General features: G+C 39.5%; 1 protein-coding gene across 3 annotated transcripts in view; it reads right to left on the reverse strand.

Moving 5' to 3' along the window:
• Positions 1–18,977, reverse strand: part of dnah10 (dynein axonemal heavy chain 10) — a 677,292-nt gene that overhangs the window by 518,793 nt on the left and 139,522 nt on the right. For all 3 annotated transcript variants that reach the window (XM_069933473.1, XM_069933472.1, XM_069933474.1), the window contains one exon: positions 9,061–9,227. In XM_069933473.1, the coding sequence (XP_069789574.1) occupies positions 9,061–9,227 (167 nt within the window). The remainder of the gene's footprint in view (positions 1–9,060; positions 9,228–18,977) is intronic.

The following is an 18,977-nucleotide window of genomic DNA, read 5'->3' on the forward strand; positions in this document are numbered from 1 at the left end:
TTCCCAATACCAGGTCAAATATTGACTCTTCTCTAGTTGGCCCATCTATATATTGTGTCAGGAAACTTTCTGAATATAACTAACAATTTCTTGTAAATAATAGATAGTAAACCTATACCATGCGGCATTAAGCTAAAAATAAAACTCATCTACAAAATTTGATTCAGACTCTCTTAGAAAATTAGAAACTTGTGATTCAAGAAAATGCTGGACTTGCAAATATCTAAAGAATCGAGATTTGGGCATGTTAAATTTAGCAGTAATCTATTCAAATTATGCTTAAAGCTTTGAATACCCTCTCTAAAATTGTTATATTTAAATCAGACTTCATTAGTTAAAATCAAAAATGCTTGGTAACAGGATTTAAATTTGACTATATCAGTTATAAATTGGGGGACAATTATTAAGTTGGTCAATAGCTTTTCATTATGTGCTCGACATTTCTATTTCAATTCAAAGTGGTACATAGAGTACATTTGTCTAAGGCTAGATTATCTCACTTAAATTTAGATATGACTCCCTGATGTGACAGATGTAAGAGCATAGAAGAATCATTAATTTCATATGTTTTGGACATCCTAGTCTAGAAAAATACTGGAGAGAGGTTTTCCATACTCTATCAGAAATGTTCAAATAGATTTGGTGGCCTTCTCTGGTACAATGGGAGGCAATGATTCTTCTTTATCTTTGGTTCAGAGTCGCGCAATTTCTTTAGCCTCTCTTTTGGCAAAGTGTGCAATTTAACTTGAGTGGAAGTATGCTGCCCCACCTACTCATGATCAGGGGTCATGGGACATCACGTCCTGTTTGAACATAGAAAAGATTTGTTCTTCAATCAATAATTCAGATACAAGATTCCAGCAGTTATAGAGATCATTTATGACTCATTATCTTATTTTATAATTTTATTCCAAATGTAATTAAATTTTCTTCATATTAATTTTTTTAACCTTTGTTTTTCTTTTAATACCTATCATATATATCATCTGGCAATGCAGTTAAGTAAGGGGTTTGAGTATTTCTCCTTTACTATTTTCTTCTTTCCTTTCTTTTTTTACATTATTAGAGTTTTTTTCTAAAAAAGGTAAATACTATCTAGAATATGAATTATGGATATGATTTACAATTTATATATGTTAGTGTTATATGGAATGTCTTATTTAGTTTATGTAACTGACCATATAATTTTATTGAATTGTACCTTTTTTGTTTCTATGTTCTTTATTAAAATCAATTAAAATATTTTAAAAAGAACTAACAAATTCCTCTCCATTCAAACCCTTCAAGCTAATTTGTTGCCAATCAATTTTTTTTTTAATTTTTTTTATTTTTCACACCTTAAACCACATTGACCATGATACATACATTTTCCTTTTCAAATATATACAGTGCCATTTTCTCCCTCCCCCCCTCCCTCCTCCCTCCTCCCATCCCACCCTCCCTACCTCCCCCCCATCCATTTAAAGTACAAAATCTAAGATACATTAAACCAGTCAAACAATGTTGTCATTCAATAAAAATAAACAAGAAATTCCACTGAGTCAATTCTTTTCATTTCCTTCTCCTTTCGTTAATTTAGGTATTGAATGTCCCCGGTAGGTTTTCTCTATTTTGTTTCATGTAAGACTCCCATATTTGTTCAAATATTTCAATATTATTTCTTAAACTATATGTTATTTTTTCTAATGGAATACATTTATTCATTTCTATATACCATTGTTGTATTTTCAAATTATCTTCCAATTTCCAGGTTGAAATAATACATTTTTTTGCTACGGCTAGAGCTATCTTAACAAATCTTTTTTGTGCACCATCCAAATCAATTCCAAATTCTTTGTTTTTTATGTTACTTAGGAGGAAGATCTCTGGATTTTTTGGTATATTGTTTTCTGTAATTTTATTTAATATTTGGTTTAGATCTTCCCAAAATTTTTCTACTTTCTCACATGTCCAGATTGCATGAATTGTTGTTCCCATTTCTTTTTTACATCAAAAACATCTGTCGGATACTGTTGGGTCCCATTTATTTAACTTTTGAGGTGTAATGTATAGCCTGTGTATCCAGTTATATTGTATCATACGTAACCTCGTATTTATTGTATTTCTCATCGTTCCAGAACATAACTTCTCCCATGTTTCCTTTTTTATCTTTATATTTAAATCTTGTTCCCATTTTTGTTTAGTTTTACCATTTGTTTCCTCATTCTCCTTTTCTTGCAGTTTAATATACATATTTGTTATAAATCTTTTGATTATCATTGTATCTGTAATCACATATTTAAAGTTACTTCCCTCTGGTAACCTCAGACTGCTTCCTAATTTGTCCTTCAAGTAGGATCTCAATTGGTAATATGCCAGCACTGTATCTTGAGTTATATTGTATTTATCTTTCATTTGTTCAAAGGATAATAATCTATTTCCTGAAAAACAACTTTCTATTCTTTTGATCCCTTTTTTCTCCCATTCTCTAAAGGAAAGGTTATCTATTGTAAAAGGGAGTAACTTATTTTGCGTCAATATTCGTTTTGGTAATTGGTAATTTGTTTTATTCCTTTCTACATGAATCTTTTTCCAAATATTGAGTAGATGATGTAATACTGGAGAACTCCTACGTTATACCAATTTTTCATCCCATTTATATAATATGTGTACAGGTATCTTTTCCCTTATTTTATCTAATTCTAATCTAGTCCAATCTGGCTTTTCCCTTGTTTGATAAAAATCTGATAGGTATCTTAATTGTGCGGCTCTATAATAATTTTTAAAGTTTGGCAGTTGTAAGCCTCCTTTATTTATACCATTCTGTAAATTTATCTCGTGCTATCGTCGGTTTCCCCCCTCTCCATAAAAATTTCCTTATTATTTTCTTTAACTCCTTGAAGAGTTTCTCTGTCAAGTGTATTGGCAATGCCTGAAATAGGTATAATATCCTTGGGAAAATGTTCATTTTAATACAGTTTATCCTTCCTATTAGTGTTAATGGTACATCTTTCCAATGCTCTAAATCTTCCTGTAATTTTTTCATTAGTGGATAATTATTGAGTTTATATAGATGGCCGAGATTTTTATTTATTTGTATACCTAGGTATCTTATTGCTTGCATTTGCCATCTGAATGGTGATTCCTTCTTAAATTTTGAGAAATCCGCATTATTCATTGGCATTGCTTCACTTTTATTTTCGTTAATCTTGTAACCCGACACTTCTCCATATTCCTTCAATTTCTTATATAATTATTTTATTGATAGTTCTGGTTCTGTTAAATATACTATAACATCATCCGCAAATAAACTGATTTTATATTCCTTGTCTTTTATTTTTATCCCTTTTATATTATTTTCTGTTCTTATCAATTCTGCTAGTGGTTCGAGAGCGAACGCGAACAATAAGGGTGATAGTGGGCATCCCTGCCGTGTTGACCTGCTTAAGTTAAATTGCTTTGATATATATCAATTTACTGTCACTTTCGCCAATGGCCCCTTATATAATGCTTTAATCCAATTAATATACTTCTCTGGTAAACTGAATTTTTGCAATACTTTGAATAAATAATTCCATTCTACTCTGTCAAAGGCTTTCTCTGCGTCTAAAGCAACTGCTACTGTTGGCGCTTTACTCCCTTCTACTGCATGAATTAAGTTCATAAATTTACAAATATTGTCTGTTGCGCGTCTTTTTTTAATAAATCCAGTTTGGTCTAGATTTACCATTTTAGGTACATACTCTGCTAATCTGTTTGCTAATAGTTTAGCTATTATCTTATAATCTGTGTTAAGTAATGATATTGGTCTATATGACGCTGGTGCGAGTGGATCTTTCCCTTGCTTTAGTATTACTGTAATTATTGCTGTTTTACATGAATCTGGTAAGCTTTGTGTTTTATCAATCTGGTTGATTACTTCCAGGAGGGGAGGAATTAATAAATCTTTAAATGTTTTATAGAATTCTATTGGGAATCCATCCTCTCCTGGTGTTTTATTATTTGGTAATTTTTTTATTATCTCTTGTATTTCTACTATTTCAAATGGTTCTGTTAATTTATTTTGTTCCTCTATTTGTAATTTTGGTAGTTCAATTTTAGTTAAAAATTCATCTATTTTCCCTTCTTTCCCTTCATTTTCAGTTTGGTATAATTGTTCATAGAATTCTCTAGTTTTCCTTGATCTCCGTTGGATTATATGTGATTTGTTTGTCTTTTTTCTTTGATGCCGATACCATTTTCTTAGCTTGTTCTGTCTTAAGCTGCCATGCTAGAATTTTGTGCGTTTTTTCCCCTAGTTCATAATATTTCTGTTTTGTCTTCATTATGTTCTTCTCCACCTTATATGTTTGTAGTGTTTCATATTTTATTTTTTTATCTGCCAATTCTCTTCTTTTAGTTGTATCTTCCTTCATTGCTAATTCTTTTTCTATATTTACTATTTCCCTTTCCAACTGCTCTGTTTCCTGATTATAGTCCTTCTTCATCTTGGTTACATAACTTATTATTTGCCCTCTAATGAACGCTTTCATTGCATCCCATAGTATAAACTTATCTTTCACTGATTCCGTATTTATTTCAAAGTACATTTTAATTTGTCTTTCAATGAATTCTCTAAAATCCTGCCTTTTAAGTAGCATAGAGTTTAATCTCCATCTATACATTCTTGGAGGGATGTCCTCTAACTCTATTGTCAATATCAAGAGTGAATGGTCCGATAATATTCTAGCTTTATATTCTGTTTTTCTTACTCTATCTTGCATACGAGCTGATAACAAAAATAGGTCTATTCTTGAGTATGTTTTATGTCTACCCGAGTAATATGAATATTCCTTTTCATTTGGGAGTTGTTTCCTCCATATATCCAAAAGTTGCATTTCTTCCATCGATTTAATTATAAATTTGGTTACTTTGTTCTTTCTGTTAATTTTTTTCCCAGTTTTGTCCATATTTGAATCCAAATTCAGGTTGAAATCCCCTCCTATTAATATGTTCCCTTGCGTATCTGCTATCTTCAAAAAAATATCTTGCATAAACTTTTGATCTTCTTCGTTAGGTGAATATACATTGAGTAGATTCCAAAACTCCGAATATATCTGACATTTTATCATTACATATCTCCCTGCTGGATCTATTATTTCTTCTTCTATTTTCATTGGCACATTTTTACTAATTAATATAGCTACTTCTCTTGCTTTTGAATTATACGACGCTGCTGTTACATGTCCTACCCAATCTCTCTTTAATTTCTTGTGCTCCAATTCAGTTAAATGTGTTTCTTGCACAAATGCTATACCAATTTTTTCTTTTTTCAGTAAATTTAGCAGTTTCTTCCTTTTAATTTGGTTATGTATTCCGTTAATATTTTAAGTCATATAGTTCAGCGTAGCCATTTCATACTTTGTTTATCTTCCCTTTCCGTTTCTCCATCATCACCTTTCCTTCTTATCCATTTCTGCTTTCTTGTTTTGAACACTTTATAAGACATTTCTAAAACATCAAACATTTTCCTTATTCTCCTATTTAAAACTTCTTTAACCCCATTCTCCCCTCCCCCTCCTGAGTTGCCCTTTATCCCTTGTCGGGCAACCACATCTCCCCTCTCCATTTGGATTTGCGAATTCACTCGCAAATGTCAACTGATTTTGTAGTGACCGTAACTCCTCCCCACCCAGCACCCCCCAGAAAAGATTTCAATTTTCATATGTAACAAAGGTCACTCTTTTAATTCCCTCCTTATTCCCTGTATTCCCTTTCCCTCCCTTATTAATTCTTGTCTATACTCTATATATTTTCCTCTAAATACGGATACATTCATGTATACACACTATATATATATATATATATATATACACACACATATACCCCTTTACACACATACATATAGTTCGTGGTCATTTTTACTCTCATTACATGTCTTCATCTCTCTGCTTGTTTTGTAGTTGTTCTGCAAATTTCCTTGCTTCCTCTGGATCCGAGAATAGTCTGTTTTGTTGCCCTGGAATAACTATTTTAAGTACCGCTGGGTACTTTAACATAAATTTATATCCTTTTTTCCATAAGATCGTTTTTGCTGTATTGAATATGTCTTCTTCAGGAGTTCAAAACTTATGTCTGGATAGAAAAAAATTTTTTGACCTTTATATTCCAGTGGCTTTTTGTCTTCTCTTACTTTCTTCATTGCTTTCTCCAATATATTTTCTCTTGTTGTATATCTTAAGAATTTTACTGAAATAGATCTTGGTTTTTGCTGCGGTTGTGGTTTCAGGGCTAAAGTTCTATGTGCCCTCTCTATTTCCATTTCTTCCTGTAATTCTGGTCTTCCTAGGACCCTGGGGATCCAATCTTTTATAAATTCTCTCATATTCTTGCCTTCTTCATCTTCCTTAAGGCCCACTATCTTTATATTATTTCTTCTATTATAGTTTTCTATTATATCTATCTTCTGAGCTAACAGCTCATGTGCCTCTTTAACTTTTTTATTAGATTCTTCTAATTTCTCTTTTAATTCCTCTACTTCCATTTCTACAATTATTTCTCGTTCTTCCATATTTTCCACTCTTTTTCCTATCTCTGACATGGCCATTTCTATTTTATTCATTTTTTCTTCTCCATTCTTAATTCTTCTTTTTATCTCATTAAATTCTTGTAATTGCCATTCTTTCACTGATTCCATATATTCTTTAAAAAAGATACATCCATTGTCTTGCCTTTCTCTTCTTCTTCCATTTCTTTCTGTTCTTCTTCTTCCTCTGGGTTGACCATCTGTTGTTTCCTTGTTTTCTTTTTACCCTCTTCTTTCTTGTTGTCGTTATTGTCTGTGTTCTGCACCTGCTGCTGTGCTGCAGGTGTCTCTCTCAGCTGTGGAGATCGACTCCGCAGCTGTTCCCCCCTCCCGTCAGTGTGTTTTTTTTCATGCACATCGCGCACTTTTACTCGGCTCTGCGAGCCATTTTTGTAGTCCCGAGCCCGGGACTTCCACTGACCTGAGGTAGCGGGCTTCTCTCTCCGCGGCGGGCCTCTTCGGACAGGTAAGGCCTTCACCTTCTTCTTCCGACATTCTTTCTTCCTCTTTTCTTCCCGTTGTTTTCGACTTTTCTCTCTTCGCTGCCATTTTCTTCTCACCTTTATTTTTACTTTATTATAAATTTTAATCTTGTACCTTTGTGCTTTGTGTGTTTTTTTTTACTTTTCGGGAGAGGGCTGGAATTCCCTGACCGGCCACTATTCCATCACGTGACTCCTCCCTTTGCCAATCAATTCCAGGTAAGTTAAAATTATCAATCACTATAACTTTACTATTTTTGTAACTTTCTGGATTCTTCCTTCCTTTTTGCTCCTTGATGTCACTGTTACTATAGGGGACATCTAACATGCCCCCTTCCTGTTCTTGACTTCCACCCACATTGACTCAGTATAGACAATCCTTCCACTACTTTCCCCTTTTTTACAGTTATGTCAATATCTCTGGTCAGCAATACCACTTCCCTTCCATTTTTACTTCCCTCCCTGTCCTTTTTGAAATATCTAAAGCCCAGCACATTCCCTGAAGGACAAGTCTGTGTAATAACCATAACATCATAGTTCCAGATATTGACCCATGCTCAGAGTTCATCTGCTCCATTCATAATTCTCCTTGCAATAAAGTATACAAATTTCAACCCATCCAACTTGCTACATTTATCTTCCACCCACTGCCTGTCCTTCCTCATAGTCTCACAGCACATAGCAGCTACCATTTTACCAATTGCTTCATCATCTAACATAACCCTCTGATTCCCATGTGCTTTTGAACTTGCTGAGTTATTGCAAAACATTGTCTATGTCTATGTATATAAACACGTACATCGCCTGGGACATGATGTTAAAACCGTACAAGATATTGGTGAACCCACACTTGGAAGTATTGTGCACATTCTGGTCTCCTCGCTATAGAAAAAATGTCATTAAGGTGGAAAGAGTGTAGAAATGATTCACAAGTATGTTATTGGGATTGGCAGGTTTGATTTATAAGGAGAGGCTGGATGGGCTGGTGGGCCCTTTCTTGTGAAAGTGTAGTCAGCTGGGGGTGAAGTTTAAAAAATCATGAGAGGCATGGATGTTAATAGTTATAGTCATTTTTTTCCAGGGGAGGAGAGGGTAAAACGAGAGTGCATAGATTTAAAGCGAGAGGGGAAAGAGTTAAAAGGGGCCTAAGGGGCAGCTTTTCACACAGAGAGTGGTAGATATGTGGAATAAGCTACCAGAGGAAATAGTAGAGATGTTTAAAAGACATTTTGACAAGAACATGGATAGGTAAGGCTTAGAGGAATATGGACCAAATGCAACCAAATTGGATGATTAGGTAGACAATATAGTCAGCATTGATACATTAGGCTGAAGGACCTGTTTCTATGCTGTTAGAATCAATGAGCATGTGTGAAGAAAAAATATTTTACAGTGAGCACCTCTCTTGGTATCTCAAGGAAGAAGATTCTTTCTTTTTCTATTGAAGAAAGTCAAAGAGGAAATCTCAAAATTTATGTTTACCAGGAAGGATCTGGAAGGTTTGGAATTAGGGTAGGATGCTGCCTGGATTAAAGAATATGAGCTAAGGAGAAAGGTTGAACAAATTTGGGTTGCTTTTGCGCAAGTCAGAAGCTAAGGGCAGTTTTTAAAGCAGTTCTAATAGCAGTTTTTAAAGTTATGGGACCATTGCTAGGTTAGATGGTCAAAAACTGTTTACCTGAAGTAAAAATGTCAAATGCGAGAGAACAGGAATTTAAGGGAGAAGGGTGGGTGGATGGGGATATTAAAGGAGACGTGCAGGACCATTTTTTTTTAAACACAGAGAGTGGTTGGTGTCTGAATCACATTTACCAGGAGGAGTGGTACAATAGAGATGTTTTAGAAGTATGAATATACAGTGAATAAAGAGAAAAATCAAGTTAAATTTGCATCATGTTCAGTGCAGACATCATTTGGCAAAGAGACTGTCCCTGTATATTCCTGTTCTATATTCCAAACATAGTGTAAGGATTAGAAAATAATTCATTTTAACTATCCACCTGTACATTTAGTTGCTTTAGTCAAATATCGTACCTGAGGAACTTCTGTTCTTGTAGAGCAACATTTCTGGCCAGTTGAGGTATTTGAAATCCTAATTGCTCCATGTACTTAGATTCCATGATAATTTCTTCCAGTTCTGGTGAAAAATTCACTTTATATTGACCACTAATGTCAAGCAATTCATCCTGAGCAGCCATATTCTGGATTGAAAAACCAAAACTACAAATGAGATATTAGCGAAACATCAAAGTCTGCAGACACTGTGAATGTAGTAAAAACACAAAAATGTTGGAGGAGCTCAGCAGTGGCCATAAGAGATCAAGCTGTATAACTGACATTTCAGGTCTGAGCCCTTCTTAGAGGTATGTGCAAAAGGTAGGCAGGTGCCTGAAATAAAAAGCCTGGGGAATAAAAAGATTAAATTAGTTATGTCTTTATTCTTTGGAGCATAGAAGTTTGAGAGGGGATTTAACTGAGGTACTTAAAATTATTAGGGATATAGATAGAGTTGACGTGGAGAGGCTTTTTCCTTTAAGGGGGAGATACAAACAAGAGAACATGAGCTGAGAGTTAGGGGCCAAAAGTTTAGAGGAAACATGATGGGAGACTTCTTTACTCAGAGAGTGGTGGGTGTGTGGAATGAGCTTCCAGGCAAAGTGATAGAAGCATGCTTGATATTAGCATTTAAGGAGAAGCTGGAATTGTATATGGACAGAAGGGAATGGAGGGTTACGAGTTGAGTGTAGGTCAGTGGGAGAAAGTTCTCAGCATGGACTAGAAGGGCCAAGGTAGCCTGTTCCTATGCTGTAATTGTTATATGGCTATAAGAAGAGAAGAAAGGTCAGGGGAGGAGCACAGACAGCAGGCAAAAGATGATAACTGGACATGGATAGGAGGAGAGGAAAGGTGAGAATTGATTGGGGGAGAGGATGGCTTTGAATGCAAAGCTGGAGGAATGGAGACACAGGGAGGGGAAGAGGAAAGACAGAGGAGTGGGGATATAAGAGAAACCAATGCTACTGCCATCAGATTGGAGGGTGCAAAATATGAGGTGTTATTCCTCCAATTTGCAGGTGATCTCAGTCTGGCAGTGCATGGGACCATGGACAAAAATGTCAGCATGGGAAGGGGTGGGGTATTAAAATGAGTGGCCACTGGGAGATCCCCAATATTGCATCAGATTAAGCTGAGGTGCTCAACGAAACGATTTCCCAGTCTGCATCCAGACTCTCCGATGTAAAGGAGACCACAAAGGGACTACTGAACACAGTAGATGACTACTCCAGATTTACAGGTGAAATATTGCTTTACTTGGAAGGACTATTTGGGGATATGAATGGTGGTGAGGAAGGAGATGTGGGCTCAGGTGGAGCATCTCCTATGGTCACATGGGTAGGAGCCAAGGGGACAATTGCTGGGCAGGGAAGAGTGGACGAGGAAGTTACAGAGGGAGCAAACCCTATGGAAGGCAGAGAGGGGAGAAGAGGGGAAGACATGTCTGGAGGTGGAATCACTTAATAGGCGGAGGATATGTTAGATGCAAAGGTTGATGGGGTGACAGGTGAGGACAAGGGTATCCTATCCTTGTTGCGCATGGGAGTGGAGGGGGCCAGAGCAGATGTGCATGCAATGTAGGATATGTGGTTGAGGGGAGAGATGATAGTAGTAGAGGGCAAGCCATTTTTTTTTAAAAAAGAACATCTCGCACAGAAGACCTCGTTCTGGGAACAAATTCGATGAAGACAATGGAATTGCAAGAAAGGACTGGAATCCTCACAGAGAAGAGGGTGTTAAGGGAGGTAGCTGAGGGAGTTGGTGGGTTGGTACCACTTCTGCCACTTTCTTTTGATATCCCAGCACCAGACACAACTTGCCTTCTCAGCCTTCTGCAGGGACCAATCCCTCCATGTCTCTTTCGACCACTCCTCCCTTCCCACCAATCAGCCCCTTAGCACTCACCCCTGTGACCACAGGAAGTGTTATACTTGCATCCACTCCTCCTCCATCACCACCATTTGGGGCCCAAACAGTCCTTCCAAGTGAAGCAACACTTCATTTGTGATTCTACAGGGATTATCTACTGCATCCAGTGCTCCCTTTGTGGTCTTCAGAGAAATTGGATGTAGACTGGGAAATTGGTTCTTTCAGCACCTTTGCTCTGTCCACCATAATAGTGGGGATCTTACAATCACAAGCCATTTCAATTCCCACGGACAAGTCTGTCCTTGGTCTGAAGCACTGCCATACTGAGACCACCCAAAAATTGGAGGAAAAAATACCTCATATTCTGTCTGGCACCAACCAACCAGATGGCATTAACATCAACCTCCTGTTTTTGTTAGCACTTCCCCCCTTCCCTATTCCTATTTCTCCTTTCCTCTATTTTTATCTCTCTTTCCTTTCCCATTTTCTTTCCTCCAGCGCTGAATTCATTGAGCTACCCCCCCCCCCCCATCAATTATCATCTTTCCTCTCCTGTCCTCCTATCCATGTCCAATTATCACCTTTTGCCTGTTGGCCAATATTCCTCCCATTGTCCTTTCTTCCCTCCTCCCCCTGTCTTTTTATTCAGGTGCCTGCCTGGTTGCTTTTTGCTCATACCGAGAAGGGCTCAGGCCTGAAATGTGAGTTGTATATTTTTACCTCCTATGAACACTGTGAGACCTGATAAGTTGCTCCAGCATTTTTGTTTTTTAATAAGATATCAACAGACAGTAAGGTTATTTTATATAGCTAAATATTTTATTAATATAAATTATATTAACTGAAACAACTTTATATTCAGAAACTTTTCAAAGGTTTTTATCCCCCCCAGAGATTTCATGCAGATGATATGAAGATAGGTGGAGGGCCGAGTAATGATTAGGAAGCAGAGAGTCTGTAGCGAGTCTTGGACAGGTTGGGAAAAAGGGCAAGCAATTTGTAGATGGAATACAGCAGAGGGAAGTGCATGGCAATGCACTTTGGTTGAAGGAATAAAGGTGAAAATTGTTTTCTAGATGGCAAGAAAATTCAGAAAGCGCAGATCTAAAGGAACTTTGGAACCTTAACACAGGTTAACTTGCAGGCTGAGTCGATGTAAGGAAGGCAAAGGCAATGTTTGTATTACATTTCAAGAGGACTATATAAAAAAGGTTTCCAAGAATGATCCTAGGGATGAAAAGATTAATGTATGAACAGCATTTGATGACACTGAGCCTGTACTCATTAGAGTTGAAAAGGATGCGGATGGAATTTCATTAAAATCTAATTGAAACATATCAAATATTGAAAGGGCCAGATGGTATGGATGTGGAGAAAGGGCCAGAGAGTATGGATGTGGAGAAAGGCACAGATGGTATGGATGTGGAGAAAGGGCCAGATAGTATGGATGTGGAGAAAGGGCCAGAGAGTATGGATGTGGAGAAATGGCCAGATAGTATGCATGTGGAGAAAGGGCCAGATGGTATGGATGTGGAGAAAGGGCCAGATGGTATGGATGTGGAGAAAGGGCCAGAGAGTATTGATGTGGAGAAAGGGCTAGATGGTATGGATGTGGAGAAAGGGCCAGAGAGTATGGATGTGGAGAAAGGGCCAGATGATATGGATGTGGAGAAAGGGCTAGATAGTATGTATGTGGAGAAAGGGCCAGATGGTATGGATGTGGAGAAAGGGCCAGATGGTATGGATGTGGAGAACATATTTTCAGTGGTGGGAGAGTCTAGTATCAGACGGTGCAGCTTCTGGTAAAAATAAGCTTGTTTTAGAACAGAGATGAAAATTTCTTCTGCTTGAGGGTGGTAAATCTGTGGAATTAGTTGCCACAGATAGCTATGGAGACCATCATTGTGTAGATTTAATGTGGAGGTTGATAGGTTCTTGATTGGTATGGGCATGAAAGAGGTTATAGGGAGAAGACAAGAAAATGGGGTTAAAAGAAGAATACATCAGCCATGATTTAAAAGGCAGAGAAGACTCAATGGGCCAAATGTCCGAATTTTGCTCCTATCTCTTAAGGTCTTCACTACAAACTTCAAGGCTGATACTCCACTGCAATACTAGCTGGTATTACACCTTTGGAGATGCCACCTTTCAGATGAGATGCTGAACCTTTGCTCCATCAAGTGCATGTTAAGGATCCCATGCACTATCTCAAAGACCAATGGAATTCTGCCACTGTTCTACCCAATATTTATCTGTCAACAAAGACCTATAATTATTTTTACACAAAAGATTCAGATGCTGCAATTTTGAACAGACAAAGAATTACTGGAGAAACTCATCAGATCATACAGTATCCAGGGGTAGAAGTGGTCAGTCAACACTTTCAGTCTGAATCCTTCATTAGATTAAGATTTTTAAAAAGTAAAATTACACATTATAAATGGAGAAAAATGCTGGGGGAGGGGTCCAGAGGTGATCAACTACAGAATAAAATGTATGGAAGGTTGAGAGACATTAAAGAGAGAACTAATAAGGAATTGAGGGGGGGGGGGGGAGAGAGAGAGAGAAAGAGAGATAAAACTAACAAGAAAGAGTGGGTTAAGATGAAATGGGAACAGTGGAATCAAACAGGGGTGGAGGTTACCTAAAATTAGAAAAATAATATTCATACCATTATGTTTAAGGCTGTCCAGGAAGAGTATGGTGAGTTGTTTCCCGAAATTTACATTTGGCCTCACGCGGATAATGGATGACAATGCTGATCACTTTGCCAAATAACCTAATCTACTGTACTCAGTTTAGCTGGTATGGTCTCTTCTACATCAGTGAGACCGAAGGCAGATTGGATGAACTGCTTTTCCAAACACCTAGAAACTTTGTGCTTTCCCCTCTCTCTATCACAGAGTGATGGATGTGTAGTGGAGAATGGTCAACCTTCATCCTTCTAAAGTTCAAAATCATCTCATTTGTCGACAAATTATTGCCGTACAGTCCATAACCATATAACCATATATGGAGTGGAAACAGGCCATGTTGGCCTTTCGAGTCCGCACCGGTTCACTGATTTTGTGCGCCCTCTTCAGGTATTGGTCCTGGTAAATCTTCATTCAATAACGATGGGTGAATTCAATGCAGGTGGAATCAGACGTAGAAATGTTTGTGAATTTGAACATAATGTCCCAACTTCTATTGGCCTCTCATTCCTGGGGAAAGAGTGGGCAGCGACTCATACAGAGGTTTCAGTGCCGTATGTCTGGTCCTGCTGCTTTGTGTGGACTCACTCTAGATAAGATATTCCTCACCTCAGCAGCAGTTATGCAATCAAACCACACATGGAATGTATTCAACCCATCAGGAAGGGAAGTATCATTGTCGCTGACTGGCAGAGTTGACTTATAGTCAATGACCCCTGACCTGCAAAATCTAACGATCTGATGATCAAGAATTCTATTCTATTTGCCAAAGGAGTTCACCACCATCATCCTGGTAGCAGTATACATTTGGTTAGCAATGGAGGGACTGAGCACTCTGATAAGCAACCACAAGACAGCACATTCTGATGCCTTCCTGATCATTGTAGAAGAGTCAATCAGGCCAACATGAGAAAGTCTCCAACAAATTATCAAATTATCCTTCTCCTGCCTTTGCGACCATGCCACCCCCCTACTCTTTTGTTTGAAAGCTTGCTAACATTTTTCCATACCTTGATAAAGGGCTCAAGCCCGAAACGTCGGTTATGTATTTTTACATTTGCTATATGTTTGATGTGCTGAGTTTCTCCAGCTTTGTGTTTTCACTTGTTTGAATCTTGAACTTCACAACCTGACCTGAAGGCAACATCATGAGCTCTGAGCAATGAATGAAGCTCTACATACTGCCATGGTTTCTGATTGACCCTGATTGTGTAGTGATTGATCATCATAACATCCTTCATGCACTTACCTATGTAGCCAAGTCATTAACCTCACATATTCATTCACGTTGACGTGGTGATTATAGGTGACCACATCCAGAATCCATTCCAGTCTGTGCTTTCTAAGAAGTCCTACAGCACTGCAGTGGCATTTTCTGGCTAAATCCTGATCACCCTGTGAACCGGTCAGTGGACTTGAAGCAGGGATTAGCAGAATGGATACATGATCAGAGTACCAAGCATTGGCCTCATAGGTGGGGCATACCATACACCTTTTTTAACACCTTATCTACTTGTTTGGTCACTTTCAAGGATCTATGGACTTGGACCCACAGATCTATCTACACATCAGTGGTGTTATGGGTCCAACAGTTAACTTTCTCTTTATATTTGAACATTCAAAGTACAACACCTCAAACTTGCTCAAATGTTATATCCTTTGATAGCCCTCTCTCTTCTTCTTTCTTCTCTTTGGCTTGGCTCGCGGACGAAGATTTACGGAGGGGTAATGTCCACGTCAGCTGCAGGCTCGATTGTGGCTGACAAGTCCGATGTGGGACAGGCAGACACAGTTGCAGCAGTTGCAGGGGAAAATTGGTTGGTTGGGGTTGGGTGTTGGGTTTTTCCTCCTTTGTCTTTTGTCAGTGAGCTGGGCTCTGCGGTCTTCTTCAAAGGAGGTTGCTGCCCGCCGAACTGTGAGGCGCCAAGATGCACGGTTTGAGGCGATATCAGCCCACTGGTGGTGGTCAATGGGGCAGGCACCAAGAGATTTCTTTAGGCAGTCCTTGTACCTCTTCTTTGGTGCACCTCTGTCACGGTGGCCAGTGGAGAGCTCGCCATATAACACGATCTTGGGAAGGCGATGGTCCTCCATTCTGGAGACGTGACCTACCCAGCGCAGTTTGATCTTCAGCAGCGTGGATTCAATGCTGTCGGCCTCTGCCATCTCGAGTACTTCGATGTTAGGGATGAAGTCGCTCCAATGAATGTAGAGGATGGAGCGGAGACAACGCTGGTGGAAGCATTCTAGGAGCCGTAAGTAATGCCGGTAGAGGACCCATGATTCGGAGCCGAACAGGAGTGTGGGTATGACAACGGCTCTGTATACGCTAATCTTTGTGAGGTTTTTCAGTTGGTTGTTATTCCAGACTCTTTTGTGTAGCCTTCCAAAGGCGCTATTTGCCTTGGCGAGTCTGTTGTCTATCTCGTTGTCGATCCTTGCAACCGATGAAATGGTGCAGCCGAGATAGGTAAACTGGTTGACCGTTTTGAGTTTTGTGTGCCCGATGGAGATGTGGGGGTGCTGGTAGTCATGGTGGGGAGCTGGCTGATGGAGGACCTCAGTTTTCTTCAGGCTGACTTCCAGGCCAAACATTTTGGCAGTTTCCGCAAAACAGGACGTCAAGCGCTGAAGAGCTGGCTCTGAATGGGCAACTAAAGCAGCATCATCTGCAAAGAGTAGTTCACGGACAAGTTTCTCTTGTGTCTTGGTGTGAGCTTGCAGGCGCCTCAGATTGAAGAGACTGCCATCCGTGCAGTACCCGATGTAAACAGCGTCTTCATTGTTGAGGTCTTTCATGGCTTGTTTCAGCATCATGCTGAAGAAGATTGAAAAGAGGGTTGGGGCGAGAATGCAGCCTTGCTTCACGCCATTGTTAATGGAGAAGGGTTCAGAGAGCTCATTGCTGTATCTGACCCGACCTTGTGGTTTTCGTGCAGTTGGATAACCATGTGGAGGAACTTTGGGGGGCATCCGAGGCGCTCTAGTATTTGCTAAAGCCCTTTCCTGCTCACGGTGTCGAAGGCTTTGGTGAGGTCAACAAAGGTGATGTAGAGTCCTTTGTTTTGTTCTCTGCACTTTTCTTGGAGTTGTCTGAGGGCAAAGACCATGTCAGTAGTTCCTCTGTTTGTGCGAAAGCCGCACTGTGATTCTGGGAGAACATTCTCGGCGACACTAGGTATTATTCTATTTAGGAGAATCCTAGTGAAGATTTTGCCTGCAATGGAGAGCAGCGTGATTCCCCTGTAGTTTGAGCAGTCTGATTTCTCGCCTTTGTTTTTGTACAGGGTGATGATGATGGCATCATGAAGGTCCTGAGGCAGCTTTCCTTGGTCCCAGCAGAGCTTGAAAAATTCATGCAGTTTTGCCGCCAGCCTTCCAGACCTCTGAGGGGATTCCATCCATACCTGCTGCTTTGCCACTTTTTAGTTGTTCAGTTGCCTTATATGTCTCTTCCCGGGTGAGGACCTCATCCAGCTCTAGCCTTAGGGGCTGTTGAGGGAGCTGGAGCAGGGCGGATTCTTGGACTGAGCGGTTGGCACTGAAAAGAGATTGAAAGTGTTCTGACCATCGGTTGAGGATGGAGATCTTGTCGCTGAAGAGGACTTTGCCGTCTGAGCTGCGCAGCGGGCTTTGGACTTGGGGTGAGGGGCCGTACACAGCCTTTAGAGCCTTGTAAAAACCCCTGAAGTCACCAATGTCCGCGCTGAGCTGGGTTCGTTTGGCGAGGCTAGTCCACCACTCATTTTGGATCTCCCGGAGTTTGCGCTGAAGATGGCTGCATGCGCGACGGAAGGCTTGTTTCTTCTCTGGCCAGGACGGTTTTGCAAGGTGAGCCTGGTGGGCAGCTCGCTTCTTTGCCAGCAGCTCCACCAATCTTTGTCTCATCTGTAAACTGACTAACTCGCCCATCTACCTTTTCATCTATTTTTTATATACAACACAAACAACAGGGCTCCCAACACAAAGGATTTTCAAGGATTGCTCCCTTCACATCTTCCCGCATCTGCTCTTCCTGCTGCCTTATATAAGGCATTTTCCCATGCAGCTGAATAGAAAATGCAATACCTGTCCTTTCCCACTATCAGGGCTCCAAAATAGATTTGGAGACATAAGAAACTGCAGTCGTTGGAATCTGGAACAAAAAAATAAACTGCTGCAGGATCTTGTCAGGTTCAGTGGCATTTGCAGAAGCAGGATGTCAATCCAAAATGCCAACTATCCTTTTGCCTCCACAGCTGCTGTCTATCTTGCTCATTTTTCCAGCTGTTTACTTTCTGACCCAAATAGTCCTTTCAGGTAAAACAGCAATTAATTTGCATTTCTTCCAATCTCATGAACAACATGCAGTGTCAACAATGTGGCATCCTCTCTAATGCAGAAAGTGCCTGCAGTCAGCCTGCAGGAGTGATCCAGAGCTTCTACCTGCCCGCCATTTTAATTCACCATCTCATTTCCACTCTTACCTCCTCCTCTGTAGACTCCCACACTGTTATAATGAGGTCTAAAGAAAGATCAAGGAGCACCATTCCATTCTTTGTCTGGGCATATTACAGTCTGAAGGGCTCAATGCTGCATTCTCAAAGAACTTGCTCTTTTCTTCTGCTTGTATCAGGAATGGTTTCTTGTGCCTATCATTTTTCTCCCCCTTTTTTCTAACTCTGCCTTTCATGTATATATTCTGCCCTGTTTATTGCACCCAGCAGGCCCATCTAAAAAACCTAACATCAGCAGTGTATGACATCAGACAAAGGAGCTTAACTGTCCATTTAATATCCACATCATATCACCCTTCTTCATTTATTCCCTTTGTTCCACCCATCTTCTCTGCAACTTACACCAACTTAATTTCTAATTTTCCTCTAGCCTGATGAAGTCTTCACACTGAAACTTCTTTTTCTTTTTCCACAGATCCTGCATGACCTGCCAAGTTGTTTCCACATTTTTATTTCAGGTTTTCATCATTTGCAGGTTTTTTTAACAAATCAACAATGGGAACTAAATTGAATGGTCAAACTGATTTTTAGAATGGGATGTTCTCCATAAATCTTAACTGGGATCCAGGCAAGCACAAAACTGTGGACTGAAACCACCCACAGATTAGGGGGAACAAACCTCATATTCTGTCTTGGTGCCCTCCAACCTGAAGGCAAATTCATCATCAGTTTCCATAAGCCACCCATCCCCCCATCCGTCCATCCTTATTTTTCCCTTGCTCTAGCTCTCTCTATCTCTTTCTCTTTTCCCCTATTTCCTTTCCTCCAGCCCTGGATTCACAAAGCCACCCCTTCCCCAATCAATTCTCACCTTTCCTCTCCTGTCCTCCTTTCCATG

Source organism: Narcine bancroftii, chromosome 4 (assembly GCF_036971445.1).
Source record: "Narcine bancroftii isolate sNarBan1 chromosome 4, sNarBan1.hap1, whole genome shotgun sequence".
Lineage (NCBI taxonomy): Eukaryota > Metazoa > Chordata > Chondrichthyes > Torpediniformes > Narcinidae > Narcine > Narcine bancroftii.